Source organism: Habropoda laboriosa, unplaced genomic scaffold (assembly GCF_001263275.1).
Source record: "Habropoda laboriosa isolate 0110345459 unplaced genomic scaffold, ASM126327v1 scaffold23, whole genome shotgun sequence".
Taxonomy (NCBI): Eukaryota; Metazoa; Arthropoda; class Insecta; order Hymenoptera; family Apidae; genus Habropoda; species Habropoda laboriosa.
The window spans coordinates 586,596-604,694 of record NW_017100140.1 but is presented as its reverse complement, the minus strand read 5'-3'; the positions used below and the strand labels follow the sequence as shown (position 1 = coordinate 604,694).

At 44.3% G+C, this 18,099-nt stretch overlaps 4 protein-coding genes across 4 annotated transcripts; all 4 read left to right on the top strand.

Moving 5' to 3' along the window:
* Positions 1-3,788: 3,788 nt before the first annotated feature.
* On the top strand, positions 3,789-6,444 carry LOC108570385. The gene is made up of 4 exons (XM_017932248.1): positions 3,789-4,431; positions 4,503-4,735; positions 4,846-5,630; positions 6,306-6,444. Exons 1-4 carry the CDS (start codon positions 3,789-3,791, stop codon positions 6,442-6,444), a joined length of 1,800 nt encoding a protein of 599 aa, XP_017787737.1.
* Positions 6,445-8,125: 1,681 nt separating this feature from the next.
* On the top strand, positions 8,126-9,046 carry LOC108570460. The gene is made up of 3 exons (XM_017932327.1): positions 8,126-8,229; positions 8,301-8,662; positions 8,766-9,046. The coding sequence occupies exons 1-3, from the start codon at positions 8,126-8,128 to the stop codon at positions 9,044-9,046; spliced, it is 747 nt and encodes a 248-aa protein (XP_017787816.1).
* A 2,520-nt stretch (positions 9,047-11,566) lies between these two features.
* On the top strand, positions 11,567-12,483 carry LOC108570367. Its single transcript, XM_017932224.1, has 2 exons — positions 11,567-11,767; positions 11,938-12,483. Exons 1-2 carry the CDS (start codon positions 11,567-11,569, stop codon positions 12,481-12,483), a joined length of 747 nt encoding a protein of 248 aa, XP_017787713.1.
* A 3,066-nt stretch (positions 12,484-15,549) lies between these two features.
* On the top strand, positions 15,550-16,764 carry LOC108570378. Its single transcript, XM_017932235.1, has 2 exons — positions 15,550-16,105; positions 16,508-16,764. The coding sequence occupies exons 1-2, from the start codon at positions 15,550-15,552 to the stop codon at positions 16,762-16,764; spliced, it is 813 nt and encodes a 270-aa protein (XP_017787724.1).
* Positions 16,765-18,099: the final 1,335 nt, after the last annotated feature.

Below are 18,099 nucleotides of genomic sequence, written 5' to 3'. Positions count from 1 at the left end.
GTTCTTTCTCTACAAACGTCGAGGATCGCCTGAAAAAAGGGGGAATTCTCGTTTCCGTGAATGAGACGCTCCACGTGATCGCTTTTCGGCGTCTGACGAGCTACCAATTGACCTGGTCGTCGCTCAACCTACCTGCCTGCCCACCGGTCAGATCAATAGTAGGTCAATGGAATTCCTTCGGCCGGACCACGTTCACCTCCCTTGACCCGCTTGATTGCTTCTCTGGACCACGAAATCCGACGTTACGCGATATCGGACGACGTAGAAGCTGTACAAGATGTTCCACATGTAAATACTCTCTGCACAGTGTGTTGTCTTAAACGGTGCACTCTCTCGTTGTGATGCAAGTGAAATTAAAAGCTTTCAGGTTGACAGTATAAGAGTTGAAAAATGCAGAAATTATTTTTCTCTTTTTTAGGTAGCTTGGTTTGTAATTATTGAAATATTCAAATGTAACGAGATGTGAGATACGCGGAGGTTAACGAAGGTAGCGATATGAAAAGAAAGAGAGGCGTACACTAAATCGAGGTGACGTGAGATTGACCGACTTAGGATAGGATTTTTCAAATTCTGATCAGTGACTTTACTGCGCGCATTTCGAAGGGAAATTCTTAGAAATCCCTAGAACGAAGGGAAATTCTTCGAAGGAAATATAGCGCTTCAAGAGATAAAGGTAGGCCTCCAGAAAGAATTTTCCTTGGAAACTGGGGAATTATTATATAGATATATCGTACTGTATGGCTGGAAGATTAATTACTTGACCTTAGAAGAAATGAAAACTCTATCATGGGAAATATAGTCTTGCGAGAGATGAAATTAGGTTTCCAGAAAAACTTTCTTTTGGAAATTGGAGAATTATTATATGCTCTATGGCCTGGCGAATCATCCCTTAACCCGGAAACACTAGAGAATATAGCGCTGCAAGAGATAAAGTTAGGCCTCCAAAAAGAATTTCCCTCGAAAACTGGAAAATTATTATTCACATCATACTCTATATCCTTACGACTCATCCCACAACCTCAGAAAATTGATATGGAGAATATACATAGCGCTCCAAGTGACAAAAACAGACCTCAAAGAACAAGTTCCTCGACAACTGGAAAATTATCATATAAACCACCCTCTATAACACGCTAAATAACCAAAACGATGAAAATAGGCTAGGTTAAAAACTCCACAACTTGTTGACATAAATCCAGTAAAACGATCACATCGACGCACAAAAAAGAAGAATAAGACGAAGAAAATGACAGCTGTCGATGGGAAAATCCCGAGGATCATCGACGACGCACGTCGTTCCACATAACCAATACAACTACTTACTTTTCCTAGGCGAATCGAATCTCAGTCGATGATTTTGCTACGTGTTTCACGACAATTAACCTCGATACGAAAAAGCAAACGTGCATATTAGGGTTACTTAATATTCCACGCGTCTGTCTTCTCGTATTTTTTTCTTTCACGGTTCGCTCTAAATTTCACTCTCGCGTTCCACTTTTTTCCCCCTCTAACTGTCCACGTTCGTTTCGCCGTTTTGGTACGGATCATCGACTTGCCTCCGCTGGGTTCAACGAGAGAGTCGACAAGCGGTCGCAAGAAACCGATCTCGTAGACGTCGTCTCGGTGTAATCGAGGGATAATCGAAACTGGATCACTTGCGAGCTCGCGTCAGACCGGTTTGATGGCACATAAACAGCGCTCGGCAACGGTCCAGCGGTTCGCAGCTTCCGACAAACATTGCAGAAGAAGTTTCACGGGAATACGAGCACGTTTGTTCGCGAGCATCGAAAACAGTTACAATTGAATCTTTGTTAACGGTGCAACGTGATCCAGCGAAGAAAAATCGCGATATCGTCGATGTTTCTCTACGAATTACATATATATCGAGTGTGAAAAAATTGTTGGTGCAAATACACAAGGAAAAGTTGAATAACAATGGATCGTTAATGGTGTACAGTTACGTAGTAAATTAGTAATCGTGTCAATGAATACATAAACGAACGCAGGCATTTCTGACAGGAAGCTGCATCTGTCTTTCGAAATTACTATAGCATTCATGCCTTCGAGTAATTCATCACGCTGGTAATACAATGAGGCTGATGCTTCGACAATTTTCGCCTCTAATTGCTCTGCAATCAGTGGCTATTTGTTTATACATTCTGCACGATGGTAATATGAATTAGAATTGTAACGGTGGTGTCTTGCTATATGAGGATAGCACTACTGTCATCACGTGGATGCGGCCATTCATACGAAATTTTAGCTCTGGGCAAAAGTTCGCATAAATTCTCTCTATTTATTTTTTAGATTATTTAGGTTTCATTGTCTTCAAAACAATTTCCTTCACTTTCGACTATTTTTTGGTACCTTCTAGGCGACTGTTGATTTTCTTGAGAAAAAGTGAGACCGATTTTGAGGTAATTAGGTCGTAAATTATGAGAGACTGAATAAAAACAACTGGTGCTACATTTTTCTCGTTTATTAAATTTCTTAAGTTCAAAGACGTAACGCAATAGACATTCTCATACCACACCACTTCAGTCATAACTCCTCAGAACAGTACCACGAAGCACGGCAAACGCCTCACACGCACACACACTGGTGGCCATAAGTTTGCAATCACTGTGCATTTCAAATTCCATAAAGAATTTCAGAAAGGAATTAACAATTTCAAGGATTTTTCAACGAATTTTCTGCGACTTAAACCAATCAATTTCAAATCTACGAACAATCTGTGGCAGATTCAGTACGAATGTGAATTGGCAGCTGATTCAAAACTTATGGCCTCGGAATTTCGAGACTCTCAATCAAAGAATTACCCATTTCGAGGATTCCTTCTATCGATCGTTAAATTGCTATCAATCTCCACACCGTAAATTTCAAATCTACAAAGAAGCAGCAGGTGATTGCGAACTCACTCATCTCAAAAGTTTCTCCCCGCGATCTCAAGATTCTCGATTAAATACCCCCGAACGACGATCACAAAGTGTCTAATTTCCACGTGAACGAGTTCCACGTGACCAAGATACCACCGCGAGCATAACGTTATCCTCTCGCGGCCGCGCGCAGGATTCTCGATCTAACGCGCTTTTCCCATCGGCTTTCACCGCGAGCCAGGAGCCAACGTTACAGCCCGCGCCGCACGCTGCATACAAACTCCGAAAATCCTCGATCGACGCCTATTCGACACGCGCGCGCGCGCGTAACTGGACGCGCGGCTGGTTGCAGCCGGAGAGGAGACGATAATGACCTTCCACGGAACGGCCGTGAAGACACGGGAGTAGGAGGGCCTTTGACACACTTGACGCTCCAGGTGAATTGTAACCGAGAACCGAGAAGCTCGTGGTTAGTTTTGAGCGGGAGATCGAACGAGTAGGCACGTACGTCGCGTGCGCGGAGCTCAGAGAAGAATCACGGCTGAAAGAGGGCGAGCGAGGGGGAGAGTATGAGCGGCGATGTCGGTGATGATCGATGAATCGTGGTGCAATGGGACTATGTAACGTCGTTCTTGCTCGAAGCGATCGGGTGGAATATTAAATCCGCGATTCGAACTTTGATATCGAGGTCGAGACAGGTGGAGGGGGCAGCGGAAGTGATAAAAGGTGCACGTGGATCGAGGTGATGTCTGTTTGACGAAATCAAAAGTGCATCGACCGTCGTGCTCGCGCTTCCTGGTCCACATTCTCGCAACTACTGCCGCTCGTTCCTGCTCTATTTTTCACGCGTGTGAAATTCCTTTTCAGGATCTGTCCCTTGCGATCCAAAACGGTCTAGACCGTTGGCCGAGGATGAATACGAAGTTGGTGTTTGTGCTGGTGTGTCTGTGCGCGACGCAGGCCAGCTGCTATCTGTTCTCCGCGAATAACCTGAAGAGGTACTCGAGGATCTTCCAGTTCGACGGTCTCCTGCGAAACGAGAGCGGAAATGAATTGTGGAGAGGATTGTTCAGGGATTGCGACAGATCTGTCACCTTCTCCTGCATTCAGAAGAACGCTTACACGTATTTGGACGACGTTTTCATCGAGAGGGACAATATCACCGTGTTCGACGGTCTGACGATGACGAAGAACGATTTGGATTACGGAACCTGCCGGAGGAAGGACGATCGAGACTCCTTGGACGAGAATTTGGTGGAAGGATCTGGTAAACGAAACTGCGACGAGGAAGAAAGTGAAGAAGAGAAGGGGAAGGAGGAAGGTCGGCAATTCGAGGAGAATCGATCACCTCTGGAGGAAGTGACGAACGCTTTGAGGAAGAGGGCGGTGAAATTCCTGGCAACCAGGGATTATCAAATTCAGCTACCCAAATTTTTCTTCGAAGGCGCTACCGTTAAAATAAGTCCCCGAGAGATAGACGAAAATGGCGCGCTGGTTAGGGTGGACTTCGGTCAGACCGGTGTGCAGAGCGAAGGAAGAATTTTCAAGAAAATTAGTACGACAATTAACAACCTAACAATTAACCGATATTTATCACGATCTAAACGATATCCTTCTCTTTTTTAGAAAAATTCATACAGAACAAGCTGTTGACCAGCTTACTAGCCCTCCTGTTGATCATCAAACTCATCAAAGTGAAGTTCATGTTCATAATACCATTCCTGTTCGGCGTTGGCACTGCGAAGAAACTGTTCCTGAAGCTGCTGCTCTTCTTTATACCGGCGTTCGCACATGTCTTTAAACTGTGTTCCAGTTTTTACACGGCGCACTCGACCAAGTTCCATCATCATCACCATCAGGTGAATATCGTGACAATTCCAATCCCTCGACACGAATATTCTACAAATACTCTCTATATAAATATTTTTATACATCCCGAGTGTCACGATTAACTCCGTCTTTATTCCAGATAGCCCATCACCATCACCATGTGCCAGTTCCGGTACCGATTCCAGCCTACTACAATCACCATCACCATCATCACGACGAGGAGGACTTCGACGGATACGATTACGCCCATCCTCACATCCAGTACAGGAAAGACATAGAGGAATTGAAAGAATGGGGCATAGAGCCGAACGAGGAGCCGTACGACGATCAAACGGAGCCTCTAGGAGCGATGCCGGTTCGAAATCCACCAGGAGTGCTTCCAGCGCCATATCCAGCGCCTTATCCAGCGCCTACTTACGCAGGAGCGTATGGTATACCTCAGTACGCGGCGAACACACAGCCTATAGCGTCCCCGTATCCGGAGAAACGTCCTCCAGTGCCAGTTTCGGCCCACAACTTGGCCTACTCAGCGTACGTTGATAATAACGGCCGTCGTACAGTGGTGCAAGCGCCTAACCCAGCGGCAATTATCAACGCTCCTTCGTTGAACCCTGCGAATTTACCGTCGACAATGCTACCGACCGCCACGAACGTGAAATCTTCGTACACGGTGTTCGGACAGCAGAACCCGAGACATGTCACGGGGAAGAATAACTCCTCGGATATGAAAGTGGTAGCTGTCGCTAAGCCGCGACAAGGATTCGACGACGAATTCTACGGACCTATAATCAACAGACTGGAGGAGATATTTAAGCAACTGAGATTCGTCGACGAGGCCTGCAGAGAGAGGCTCGTGTGCAGCATGTACAAGAACCCGACAGTGTACTCGCCGCATAGCAATCTCGTGTCGAACGAACTGTCCAGGTAGGAAACTATGGAACGTGCAATTACTACGACGGTTGAAAAAATATACGAGTGTTTCTTAAATAGCAGTAAGTGTTCTAGTTATTGCTGTTCGGTGTCGGGAGGTGGTTTGAAGCTGGAAAGCGTGGAAACGGGAACAGTTTATCGGGATAGGATAAGTTCGAATTCGGGGCTACTTACGAAAATCGAATTCCTCGGTGTGCATAAATTACAGAGACAAATTCGTCCGGTTCGACACGTTCGATATATTAATTATACATTCACCTGCGCGCCACACGTTCGAATTCGATCGGCTCGAGGCGTCGATCACGAAGAGAAAGGTGGCCAACGCTCCGAATCGGAACGTTGAATCACGTTCCACGCGAACTCGTCTCTTTTTCTTCTTACGTTCTTGCCTACCTCCGTTCGTTCGTTCCTTCGCCGACAACAATAAACTCTTCCGTAGAAGAGCATTCCGCGGAACCATTAGTTCCAGTAGGAAGCAACGCGATCTAACTTCTTCTCCGGTGTTGTGTTTATTAAAGAGAGATCATCTTGTTAGCGAGCCGGAGTCCGCTAAATGGCGAAAGTATCACGAGTCTCTAGATGCGGGGGAATCGGGTCATCGTTCACGTTTTAACACGATCATCGAGCACGTTGACAAGTTTGTTCATTGGATTTTTTCGTGTGTTACAGAGATCCGCAGGAGTTGAAGCGAGGTGGGACGGAGAGCTCGTCCAGCCGGAAGTTCCACAGATATATGAACGCGGCTAGATTGGGTCAAGATGGTGGAGATTGCCTGAGAACGTATCCATGTCACATAAACACCGAGTAAACCAGACGTGGAATTTTCTCGCCGATTTACGGACCGGGGAGGCCCGACACACGCAAACCAGGCGTTGATGTCTCCCGGGCCACGCGTTGAAGTCTCCGGGACGAGTCACACTGGTCGAGTCTGCTACGCGCGATTTAGGCGGCCGCGGAATGCTTGCTTAGGTCGAGACGACGAATGAACTCGTTTGTGAAAGCATGTCAGATTATCTTGTATTTAACGTATCGAAACGTTTTACCGTAGTAAAAATCTTTCTCTTTTTAAATGTAACTGTAAGTACGTGGAAGTGTTTTGATCGTTCCGTGAGATTTTACTTGTTTGTAGATTCTTCGTGGACTTTGTGATGGATTGAATGTTAAATCGAACGAGACGGAGTAAACTTTCTCTTCGATTTTATTGATTGTTGTATTTAAGAATGTAGATAGGTGATTTCTTGGAACTACCGTATTCGGTCTTCGATATCTGTTTGGAAGATTGAATAAGGTTTTTCTGATGAAACGTCAAATTGTGAAACTTTGACACTTTGTCAGAAGAGTCGACGAAAGGTAATTCCTAAGATATATTCCTCGATGCGACGAAAATGATGCACCGATGTTCGCAGCTTTCTGTGTTTGCTTGTTGCAATTGTAAATGTCCTCGGTTATACTATTTTACGTGTAATTAAGAGTAAGTGGTGGTAAATGTGAATGAATCTTTAGAATGACAACTCCTAATACTTTACGTAAGAATTTATTTATTTTTCGATACGACTATTTATTGTTACGTTCTCGGGTGCCATACCCAGTTAATATTTATTCTATTTAACAGCTCGATTGTGTTTAAATAGTACTGTACAAAGCGAAATAATTCTTCGATGACGCTACCTCGAAGTTTCGATGTGTATCTTTGTTTTGTTCACAATAAACGAAGTAAAAAGAGAAGCCAACAAACTATTATACCCTACATTACCCTAACCACACGTAACAAACGTAAAAAAATAATTACGTGAAATTCAACATCAGAAATTTACATCGAAATACTCAATGCGTGCTTAAAAAAGCAAAATGCAGCCGATCTTCGTTCAATTACCAAAGAAATACGTAAAATTCGTTATTTATCGCAATAAGACAAACGATAAGAGCTTCATTGAGCGAAAGAAATGGCGAGCCTCATTCACACCTGCCTTACGCAAGCTCGACTAAAACTCCCATAAATAAAATCACTTTCTATCGAGTTTCCACCGGTCCTCATTATTCCCCCGTTCATAAAGCCTTCTTACTTTCATCTATTCTCCTCTCACGATCCACGCGCGAGCAATTTCACTTCGCCGCCATTGGTTTTCCTCAGGCTCGAGCCGTCGTCGCTCGAAATCCACCCGCAGTCCGAAAAACCCAGCCTGTCCCTCGAACCTCGTGACTGCAACTGTCTGAGAAATCTCAGGTGCATGGTTCCACGCGCGGCCTGGAACCGGAAACTAGCGGAAGCGGTTGGATGTCGAAACCAAAATCGTCCCGCAGGGACGAAGAATCGAGCCGTGAAAACATCGTCACCCTAGATAATGAGGCTTTCTTCTTTCCTTTCAGACGGCCACACGTCCCTGATCAGAATTCATCGTTCGTAGCTGGCTACCATCGACTATAAAACCGCGTTGTCTTCGTTCGAGCCGGCATTCGGTGTTTAGCCTCGCAAATCGGTGGGTACCATCATGAAGTTTCCAACGATCGCCGCTTCCCTCGCCCTTCTGGCCGCTCTGGCCTCGGCGCAGACGATTGAGACCACGACTGACGCCCTACGAAATATTTATTACAGGTAAATATAACGAACAGAGAGAAATTGTAGAATATTTTTGTCTTCCACGATTAATATTCAATTTTTCTCAGATGCATCGACAACGAGAACATGTTGTCCTGCGTGAAACCAAAAGTCCTGTCTTACCTCAGCAACGCTGTGAAGCAAGACAGACTGGCCATCACCGACGACTTGGCGATAGTGAAGTCGAGAGACTTTCCGGAAGAAAGCAACGAAGAGTACTATCCCTCGCAGTACGACTCCGTTGATCCTACTAGGAAGGAACTTCTGAGGTCTCTGATGTTGGAGAAACTTGACGCGTACCTGTCGAACCATCAACTGGAGGCTAAGCTACCGGAAGCTATCGCAGGATCTAACATTGTGCCGAGATCCTTGGTAGATAGTATGCCTGGCAGCCTGACTGTTCCTCTGTCTGACTCTTCTAATGGCCAAGGTAAAAGGACGATCTTTATAATTCAACCTTCGATCCATTTAATTAAATTCAATTATACAAGTCGTTATATTTTCATTTTTCAACGTCCGTATTTTATTCACAGGTCGTGGATTCGTCAAGAAGGTCATGATTCCCTTCCTCCTCGGTCTCAAGTTCAAGGCTACCGCTCTGGTACCTCTCGCGCTTGCTCTGATCGCGCTCAAGACGTGGAAAGCTCTGACCCTGGGTCTCCTCTCGATGGTACTCAGCGGAGCAATGATGATCTTCAAGCTGACGAAGCCGAAAGTCGCCTACGAAGTCGTCCATTACGGTCACCCGCCTGTGGAGCATCCTCCACACTGGGAGACAGCAGCTCATGGTCCCTACAGGGCTTACAGGAAGTAGGCCGATACGCCGAGCTCAACTTTCTGCCTCTAGATCGTTTTATTTAATATTTATTCTGACGCGAACTTATTTATAAATAAAATTTCTGACATGGTCTCATCCAACTGAACTGTTCGCCCTTTACTCGTTCCTTACCCTCTCTGATCAACGTGAGAAGAAAATAAAGAAAGGATGTGTGTGCGCGGATGGTTTCACGGAATCGGACACTTTCCTTTTTATTATTTGCCTACGCGAGGAGAATCGACGGGACATCCGAGCGGGGATTTAAACGCCGTGAAAGTGGAAAGGGTTACTTAAGAATTCAGCGTTTGCTTCGCGTAAATCCGTTGGAAATTTGCTGTCGTGGGGGGTAATTGGGTCGATTGGCTCGAGCTGCGTCCTTTCCAATTGATCGTGGAACAGTAAAAGTAGCCATTGTTCCTTGAAACATCGATTCATCGAATTGTACGATGGATTTCATTCAGCTTTTTCCTAAGATCTACGAGCTTCACTTCGTCGAAGTGAATCGTTCGTAACGAAGTAGAAGAACGAAGAGTAGATTTTTTAGTGAAAATGGAGGAGAACGCAGGCGACTGGCGTGGAAACTTGGAAAGAGGAGGAAAAAATAGAGACGTGGAAGAGGTGACATCGATCGGTGCTACTTTGTCCTGAATGTTTATGCAAACTCGACCCAAAATTCCAATTACCGTTTCATTGTTACGAGCAGCAGGAAGTCGGGCAGAGCGCACAAAAGTGTCTCCTGACAACCCCACGCGTGCATTCTCGCACGAGAAATTCGCACGCGGCGAGCATTCGTGATGCGACTCGCGGTATCTCTTTGCTGAATTCAGCCGCGCACGTGGCTCAATTGCGGCCATTAGGGGGTGAAATTATCTCGTCAAGCTTGCAATTAATTGCTAATCCTTTACATTAACTTAATTCTACACTGTTCAAAAGAATTCCGCGTATTCTGTCACCTGGAGAACACCATTTCCTTGAGAAAATTCTTGTGAAATTCACGCTGCACAATTGCGATTATTTCGATACGTTTGCAGCGCTGATTCGTGTGAAACAGAGAAGTGAAGAATGAAACTGCGATGATACAATTATGCTCTAATTCTTTCGGCGAAGGTTGTTCAATTGGTTCGTTATTTAATAGGAGAAAAATTGTCTCGAGAGGGTGAATGGCTCGTTAGTATTTGTAAGGGGTGGGGAGAGTGTCGGTATTAACGGAGCAGACGTGTGGAAAGTGCCGCGTTCGTGGCGTGAATGAACGATGGATTCAATGCCAATGTTACGGTGGCATTGGTGCCAAGGATGAAGGGTCTTCTACTCTTACTGGCGCGCACGCCACCCATTTCCGCTTCGCCGCATGGAACGATGGTTTATGATAGCAGGCCAAATATTCGAAAGTTTTCGCCCAGTTCATTGCGTGAGCCGATTATTTTATCGGATCATGATCGAGGTTAATGAAATGATAGATATTTCGTCCACTTTCGGATGAATATTGAAGAGCACCGGACCCTTATTCGTCGCGTAAATGTACGTCCAGTTCTTCAGTAGAAATCGAATAAAATCGGTACGATTTCTAGTAAGTACATATAGTCGTAAATTTTGAGTACAAAAGTAAATTAATAGAGTGTGTATACTAGTGTCCAAAATTTTAGAATATTCTTCTTCAGTTTTTCCAAAATTTTCTTAAGTTAACAGCCAAGAAATTAAAAAGATCATTTATCTGATGATACGCGCATCAAATCTACTACCAATTTTTCTGAAATTCCCTTGAATTAACCAATCGTTTTTCCAATGCAACCCCAAATCCAAAATTTCCTCAAGATAACAGCCAAAAGATTAGAATCATCATTTGTCTTATTACTAATTTTTCTAAAATTCCCTTGAATTAACCAATCGTTTTTCCAATGCAACCCCAAATTCAAAATTTCCTCAAGATAACAGCCAAAAGATTAGAATCATCATTTGTCTGATTACTAATTTTTCTAAAATTCCCTTGAATTAACTTTTTGCTATTTTTCCAAAGCAACCCCAAAAATTGTTGAGACGTGACAGAATCTCTGCAACCAGCAGCGACACAAAAGTCACACGAAAATTCCCTTCGAAAAATCCACTCAACTGTTCAGATCTTGGAAGCATAATCGCGTGTCGTGCACGCGAAGCACGCGACCCTCTCGCCCGACGTCGCCGCGGAGGAGCTTTCTTTCCACCGGTTTGATCCTGGCCGATCGAGTAGTCGCGTCACGATCACGTCGAGGCCTCGATAATCGAACACCATACTGAACGAAAAGAAAATTCGTGGCCGGATGGAAGTGGGGGCGGCATGTGTGTTTCGCTACGCGATGACACTCCGGCGATTCGTCTACCTGGGGGCTTCGTATAAATAGCCTGGTGCCCAACCCAATGGCATCAGTCGTCGCACCATCGTCGTTCCCAGCGATTGTCCATCAGACAACCGACCAGACTTCTTCAGGGTATCGCAGGATTCCCCGCGGGTATCACACCAGAGGAAAACCAAAAAGGAAAATCATGAAACTTCTCGTGTTTTGTGCTCTGCTGGCCGTGGCGGCTGCTCAACCCGCGAAGAACGACCTCTGGAAGGGTAGCAACATGGACCAGATGGTCGACCAGACTAGAACCGAGTGTGCACAGAAGAACGACGAGGTTGCCTGCATGAAATTCAAGGTCCTGAACCTTCTCGACCAGATCTTCCGCAAAGACAGCTTCAAGGCAAGTCTCCCCAATTTCTCTTTCCACTTTTCACCACCTCGTCTCCAGTCCCACTGATCCAGTTCACCTGTCCACCGTTTGAAAGTTAGTTGTAGAAAGGAAAATCGAAGGTTGCACAACGATCTCAGCCTACCTAAATCCGTCACTTTCTACATCCCGCTCCGTTGCAGGTCTCCGAAACCGTGGAGGTGACGCGCAACTCGAACCCAGTCGAGGAAGTTTCAGCCCGCAGCGAAGGTTCTTTCCTGGAGAACGTTCAGACTTACCTGTCCTCTCACGACGTCACCTTCAAGCTTCCCCTGGAATCTTCGGTGAAGGTGAGCGCGAGGAACATCGACGACGATCACCTCTCCTTCGACGTGAAGTTCGGCCAGGGTCGTGCCGTTGAAGAGGCTCGCAAGTCCAAGCTGAAGAAAGTCGTCATCCCGATTTTAGTCTTCGTCCTCCTCAAAGCGATGACACTCATCCCTCTCGCGATCGGTGTCCTCGGTTTGAAGGCGTGGAACGCGCTTCAGCTCTCCTTCTTCAGTTTCATCGTCTCCGTGGGAATGGCGATATTCCAATTGTGCAAGAAGATCGCCGCGGACAGCCACGGTGCACCGTTGGCCTCTCACGGGCCATGGGAGTACCAAGCTCAGTACAGATCGCTTCAGGATGAACAACCGTCGGTGCTGTACGCGCAGAATCTCGCTTATTCCGGTCACGCGCAGTCGTAAACGCGCACGTTCATTCACTGTCGCGACTTTTGTAAAATACCTGTCTCTTCCTGTGCTCTCCTCTGTACTCTTTATTTAATAAATTATTGTTGCAATCTACCTCGGCCTGTTTCGCTCCCTCTTCACGTACCTCGTAATAACGAACTAATCCTACGTTAGCTCTGTCGATGCACCCAGGTGGAAGATCGAAGCGTGTGACAGGGTGGAAAATTATTTTAACAGAGCTTTCACGAGTGGAAGTAACGAGCGACGCGCTGTCGCGAGATTACAGGTAGTTTCGTTCTTTATTTCTGTCAGATCGAACGTTTAGCTGCACGTTACAATTATCGAGGGAGCTTCTCTGATCGGAATTAACTAGGGAAACGTGGAATTACAAGCGTTTCGTTACGGGGTGAAACATTTAGTTACAGGTTGCAATTATGTCTTTACTTCTAATACGTTTTACAAGCATCGCAGAGTAAAAATCGCGTTATCACTGTAATCATCGTAATAGCCGTGAAACCTAATTGCCGGAGAGTAAAAAAGGTGGAGGATAAGTGCTTTAATTCGAAGCCTTTAATCGAAGGACATTATTAAATGTTGCGAAAGGTAACGCTGGATAAATTGTCGTCTCGATGCTATTTTCAGCGACGAAGCTCGCTAGCTGTTCAATGGACGATAGTGGTGCATTAATGGTGTGTAACTTGTTTCATAATTTACCAGGACGAACGACGATGATTAGAGTCACACGCATCCTTCGCCCTAATTGACTAGATATGTCCTTGTAAACGATCGATTTATGTGAAAAACCACGTGAGAAATTATGGTCGAGGAGGGGGAAATCTAGTTGCAGACGGGGAACAGCCGGTTCTGCAAGGAGATTATGCCCGATAATGATCAGACGCGACTGCTTGCCGACGAGGACACGAAAGCACCGGTACGTTTCGAGGGGATTCCGGTAAAATGGAAATTTCTGACCTTTGCGCAGCTTGCGCTTTCCTTTCCCTTGGTACACCTTCGGAATTTTAAACGACGTTTGGATATAGAAACTGCGTTTCTTCTTTCGGACTGTTTTGGAACTGGGTTGGGTGTTGTAACGGTCGTAAACGATGTTGTAATTTAGTACTTTCGGCTGGTTTATAGTTTGAATGGAAATGTAATTTTGTGTAAGGATTGTTTGTTGTAATGTAGAAATTGTGAATGCGTTGGAAATTTTTGGAGAAATTTTCCTGGATATTGAATGAAATTTTTCTAAGAATTCTGAAGTATTGTTTATTTTACCCTTGACCTAAGATTTACCTAAGGAATGAATAAAAGGAATGTGTATTAGGTATACTAGTAACAGCTTTTACTGAACTTTTATTTTTAAGAATTCCGAAGCATTGCTTATTTTTACCTTCGATCTCAAATTTACATTATAAAAATTACCAAATAGCACTCAAAGTGAAGATTGAAAGGAACGTATATTAGGTACAGTAACAACTTTTACTGAACTTTTATTTTTAAGAATTCCGAAGCATTGCTTATTTTTACCTTCGATCTCAAATTTACATTATAAAAATTACCAAATAGCACTCAAAGTGAAGATTGAAAGGAACGTATATTAGGTACAGTAACAACTTTTACTGAACTTTTATTTTTAAGAATTCCGAAGCATTGCTTATTTTTACCTTTGATCTAAAATTTACATTGTAAAAATTACCAAATAGCACTTAAACTGAATAATAGAAGGAATATATGTTAGATATAGTAGCAACTCTTGCTGAATCTCCTTTTTTAAGAATTCTAAACTATTGTTTTTACCTTTAACCTAATTTTACATAAAAATTGTCAAATAGTACTCAAAGCTCTTGTAGCAACTTTTACCAAACCTCCGATGTTTAAGAATTCTGAAGTATTGTTCATTTTTACCCCTGACCTAAAATTTACTTTATAAAAATTATCAAATATTACTCGAAGCGAAGATTAAAATGAATACATGGTAAATGCAATAGCAACTCTTGCTGAACCTCGTCGTAACCTGTGTGTAAAATATGTAATAAAGATTGTTATTATTACACGAATGTATCTCTTTTCTATGGAATCTTCTAAACACCTTCAAAATTTCTTCTCACTTCAAAAAACATGATAAATAAATCCTCGAGAACTGTCTCCACGTGCACATGCAAAATCACCATCGTTCAATCTCCAAACTTTGCAAACGTTTGTATGCAAACGAAAATTCCAAAGAGCACCTTCTTTCTCATAAATTTTCTAACAGAGATCTCCTTCGCTCCAAACTCAATTATAAAAGTCTTCACAAAAAGAAACTCACGAAACCACCCTGCATCGATCCCCAAAACCGCACTGAAAAGATCCAGATCCGCTCTCCTCGGCAAAAAAAAAAATCGAAGCCACGGAACATTCCTTCGTCCCTAATATAGCCATCTGAAACGTGAAATAGAGAAAAGAAAAGAAGATGGTCGCTTAGAAACTCTCGATCCCGTTCGACCGTCTATCGGCGTTACAACGAGAACGGTTCGCCGCTGCCGAAAGCGCGTGGCCGAATACACGAAGAAGGCATACCTGGGGCGTTAGAAACGACGTCCAAGTAAGAGCACGACGAATCGAGCTAAGCGTTCGGTGAACGCGGGGCAAGTTCCGTTTCCCGTTTGTAACAGCGAGGCGTCGCGCATGCCATCGTGTACGCCGTACGCGACGCTACATACGTGTGTACGCGTCGGGACGCGTGCACGCACGTACATAGAGCCGAGAAAGAGACAGCGAAGGAATGAACGGAGGAGAAGCGAGGAGAACTCGGTCTATGGTGCCAGTGAAATTTGAATAATTTTCCTTCGATCGACGATTCCCGGCATGCGCGACCGAATAACATAGATTCGCGGGGGGCAAATTAAATAAAAGGGGCGGGCCACTCCTCCGTCAGTCGCAGTTCGATCGGCGATCGCTCGCTCGCACACGCTCGAGTGGACGATCGATCGTTTCCGCGTTTTCATTGCGAGTTTCAAGAGGCACACCGTCAGTTTCTTCCCAGTCCAGCAACTGATTTTTCGTGTTGATCCACCGAGGAGATCGTCGAAAGGAGGAAAGATGAGGATACTGGTAGCTGTAGCAACGGTCGTGCTGATGGCAGGAAGCTGCCTGGCAAGTCAGGACTTCCTCTCCAAATCTCTCAACGAGTGCATCGCAGCTGACTCGTGGATGTCATGCTTGAAACGTGAAGTTCTCGGATACTTGGACGACAAACTTGGAACGAATACCGGAGCCAGGTCGTTGGATACGTTGGACGAAGCTATCGTGGCGAGGACTTTTAAATATTTCAAGAGATTCGATTACGGAGTTGATCTACCGTTCGTGGACGCTAGACTGAAGTACAGACCTAACAGGAGTTTGGCTGATTTAGACCTCGAGTTTAAAGGGAACGAAGTTGCTACCAGCCAAGCTAGAGGAATTCTGAAGAAGAAGTTGCTGTTGCCGTTCTTGTTGCTGTTGAAGTTGAAACTGAAGGCTCTCATGCCTATATTCGTGGCTATCATTGGACTGAAGGCGCTGAAGGCTCTGGTGCTCTCGAAACTCGCGGTACTTCTCGTTGTCGGGTTCGTCGCTGTGCAGCTATTTAAGAAGGGTGGAATGATGATGCCAATGGGTACGTAGCATACTTGAATTCGTATAGAAATAATACAACTTATCTCGATAAAATAGAAACACTTGCACCAACCTTGGGACGAAAATTTTTAGGCCATTTGTCAAATAATATTAGTATTGAATCTGCTACCAATTTTTTAAGGATTTGCAATTAATTTTGAAGAGACGAGTAGCACTTTACTTCACAAACAAAATTTATCAAAATTTTCTAAAAATTTTGGAGTACCTTGCAATGCATAACGGTCCCGAATTTCTAGCCCACGTATTATATTTAGTATGCCAACGAGGAACGGTAACTTTTCTCTTCCCGCGCACACTTAAAATTTCGAGTTAGTGTCGCAACGAGGGTAAGCCATTGTTCCCCCGAAACCGAGAAAAGTGAAAACAGTGAAACTTGTTGCAGGAATGTCGATGGACCCGGCTTCGCCGGCGTACGGAGCTCCACCAATGGCCTCGACGACGTCGAGCTACGATCCGGCGAACACGTGGGACGGAAACGGCCCTTACTCCCGCGTCTGGACGCCAACGAACGGTGTGGAAGCCCAGAATCTCGCCTACTCTTACTACTCGCCAGGCAGCGGCTCGAACTCGTACAGCCCCTCATCCTCCTCCTCGTCTTCCTCGTCGGCAATCAATTCAGGCAGCTCGACGAACTATTAAGATTTAGAAACGCTAGAAAAAACGGAGAAGAAAACAAAAAAGAAACAACGTCCCAAACGAGGGACGTTCGTTGTTCATCCTCCCTGATCTTCTTTTCTTTTCTATTGTTTTTTTTAACTCATCTTCTTAACGACGGATCGATCGGAACGATCGAGAGACCAAAGAGAAAAAGCACGCCAAATAACCTTGAACCATATTGGACGATCGTCGATCGGTGATAGCGTTCGATGTTTGCGCGATCGATCGATCGATCGAAGACTTAGTTTTTGTCATCGTATTCCACTGGAACGTCGAGAGAAGTTTCATTGTTTCGTTGGGTGAAAGATTTGATTTATTAATTCTTTGGTGGATTCGATGGGCTTTCGTTTTGGCGGGAAAATTGTTCTCACGGAATACGAGTGAATCTGACGAAGTGATGGAGCTTCTTTGAATATATTCATTCAGCGGCACGTGTACGCGTTGAAGGATAATTGAGGAAGTAGGAAATTGATGGGATGTATCGAGGGAAGAGCGCCTGGCCATGATTGACGACGAGACGAAGAGGCCGATTCTCGAGGATGGTACGAGTGTGTTCTTTCCTTACTCTGTAATTTCAACGATCGCCAGGACATTATTGTTTCTTATTTATTGCTCGCGCGTCACGATTATTTATTGTCTCCCTCGCATTTGTTAATAAAAGCATGTGAATAACCGAACGTGATTTTATTTTTATTACACACCTTTGGAAGTGTTCCTTGTTTGATAGATTGATGTAGTTTGTCTGATGATTAAAGTGAAATAATTCTGAGCACGTTGAAAGTAAGAGCGCCGGAAAGTGTGCCACACATCTTACACCGATGCTAACTTGATTGCCTTTCTGTGACCATGTTCAATTCAAGAATATAATTAAATTTTTGTTAAAGTAATTTACTTCATTTCTTCCTTGCAATTTCTTTAATTAATTTCTTTAATGTTATCATAGTTGATACTTCTACTTTTTTTAATTCCATGAAAAATGTAAAATTTCGTGGACAGAAAATGGCGGTTCGTTGAAGAAATTAGAAATTTAATTTTTTCGTAGGAAAAAAAATGTGTCAATATTGAAGTTAGTAGAAAAAATGTGATTTAGTGTGGAGAGGTGGTAACAATGTGTCGGTAACATGGGAAACCCAAGATGGAGGACGTTCTTCGAGGTACTCAGCGAGTTCCATAGCTGGTAACAAACTCACTCCACCTCCACTAACCTTCACGAACCTCGGTACACTCGCTAAAGATGGCGCTTCCATTGCTTCCAAGAATTTTCAGGTATTACCAACGGGTACTCAATTTTCTACCAAAAACTTCGCATAGGATTGA

Excerpts from the sequence above, each read along its gene's own strand:
- LOC108570385 (XM_017932248.1), top strand. The coding sequence starts at position 3,789 with ATGAATACGAAGTTGGTGTTTGTGCTGGTGTGTCTGTGCGCGACGCAG. Across the intron at positions 4,432-4,502 it reads AAGAATTTTCAAGAAAATTA|AAAAATTCATACAGAACAAG; the intron begins GTACGACAATTA and ends TCTCTTTTTTAG. Across the intron at positions 5,631-6,305 it reads GTGTCGAACGAACTGTCCAG|AGATCCGCAGGAGTTGAAGC; the intron begins GTAGGAAACTAT and ends CGTGTGTTACAG.
- LOC108570460 (XM_017932327.1), top strand. The coding sequence starts at position 8,126 with ATGAAGTTTCCAACGATCGCCGCTTCCCTCGCCCTTCTGGCCGCTCTG. Across the intron at positions 8,230-8,300 it reads CTACGAAATATTTATTACAG|ATGCATCGACAACGAGAACA; the intron begins GTAAATATAACG and ends AATTTTTCTCAG. Across the intron at positions 8,663-8,765 it reads TGACTCTTCTAATGGCCAAG|GTCGTGGATTCGTCAAGAAG; the intron begins GTAAAAGGACGA and ends TTTTATTCACAG.
- LOC108570367 (XM_017932224.1), top strand. The coding sequence starts at position 11,567 with ATGAAACTTCTCGTGTTTTGTGCTCTGCTGGCCGTGGCGGCTGCTCAA. Across the intron at positions 11,768-11,937 it reads TCCGCAAAGACAGCTTCAAG|GTCTCCGAAACCGTGGAGGT; the intron begins GCAAGTCTCCCC and ends GCTCCGTTGCAG.
- LOC108570378 (XM_017932235.1), top strand. The coding sequence starts at position 15,550 with ATGAGGATACTGGTAGCTGTAGCAACGGTCGTGCTGATGGCAGGAAGC. Across the intron at positions 16,106-16,507 it reads TGGAATGATGATGCCAATGG|GAATGTCGATGGACCCGGCT; the intron begins GTACGTAGCATA and ends AACTTGTTGCAG.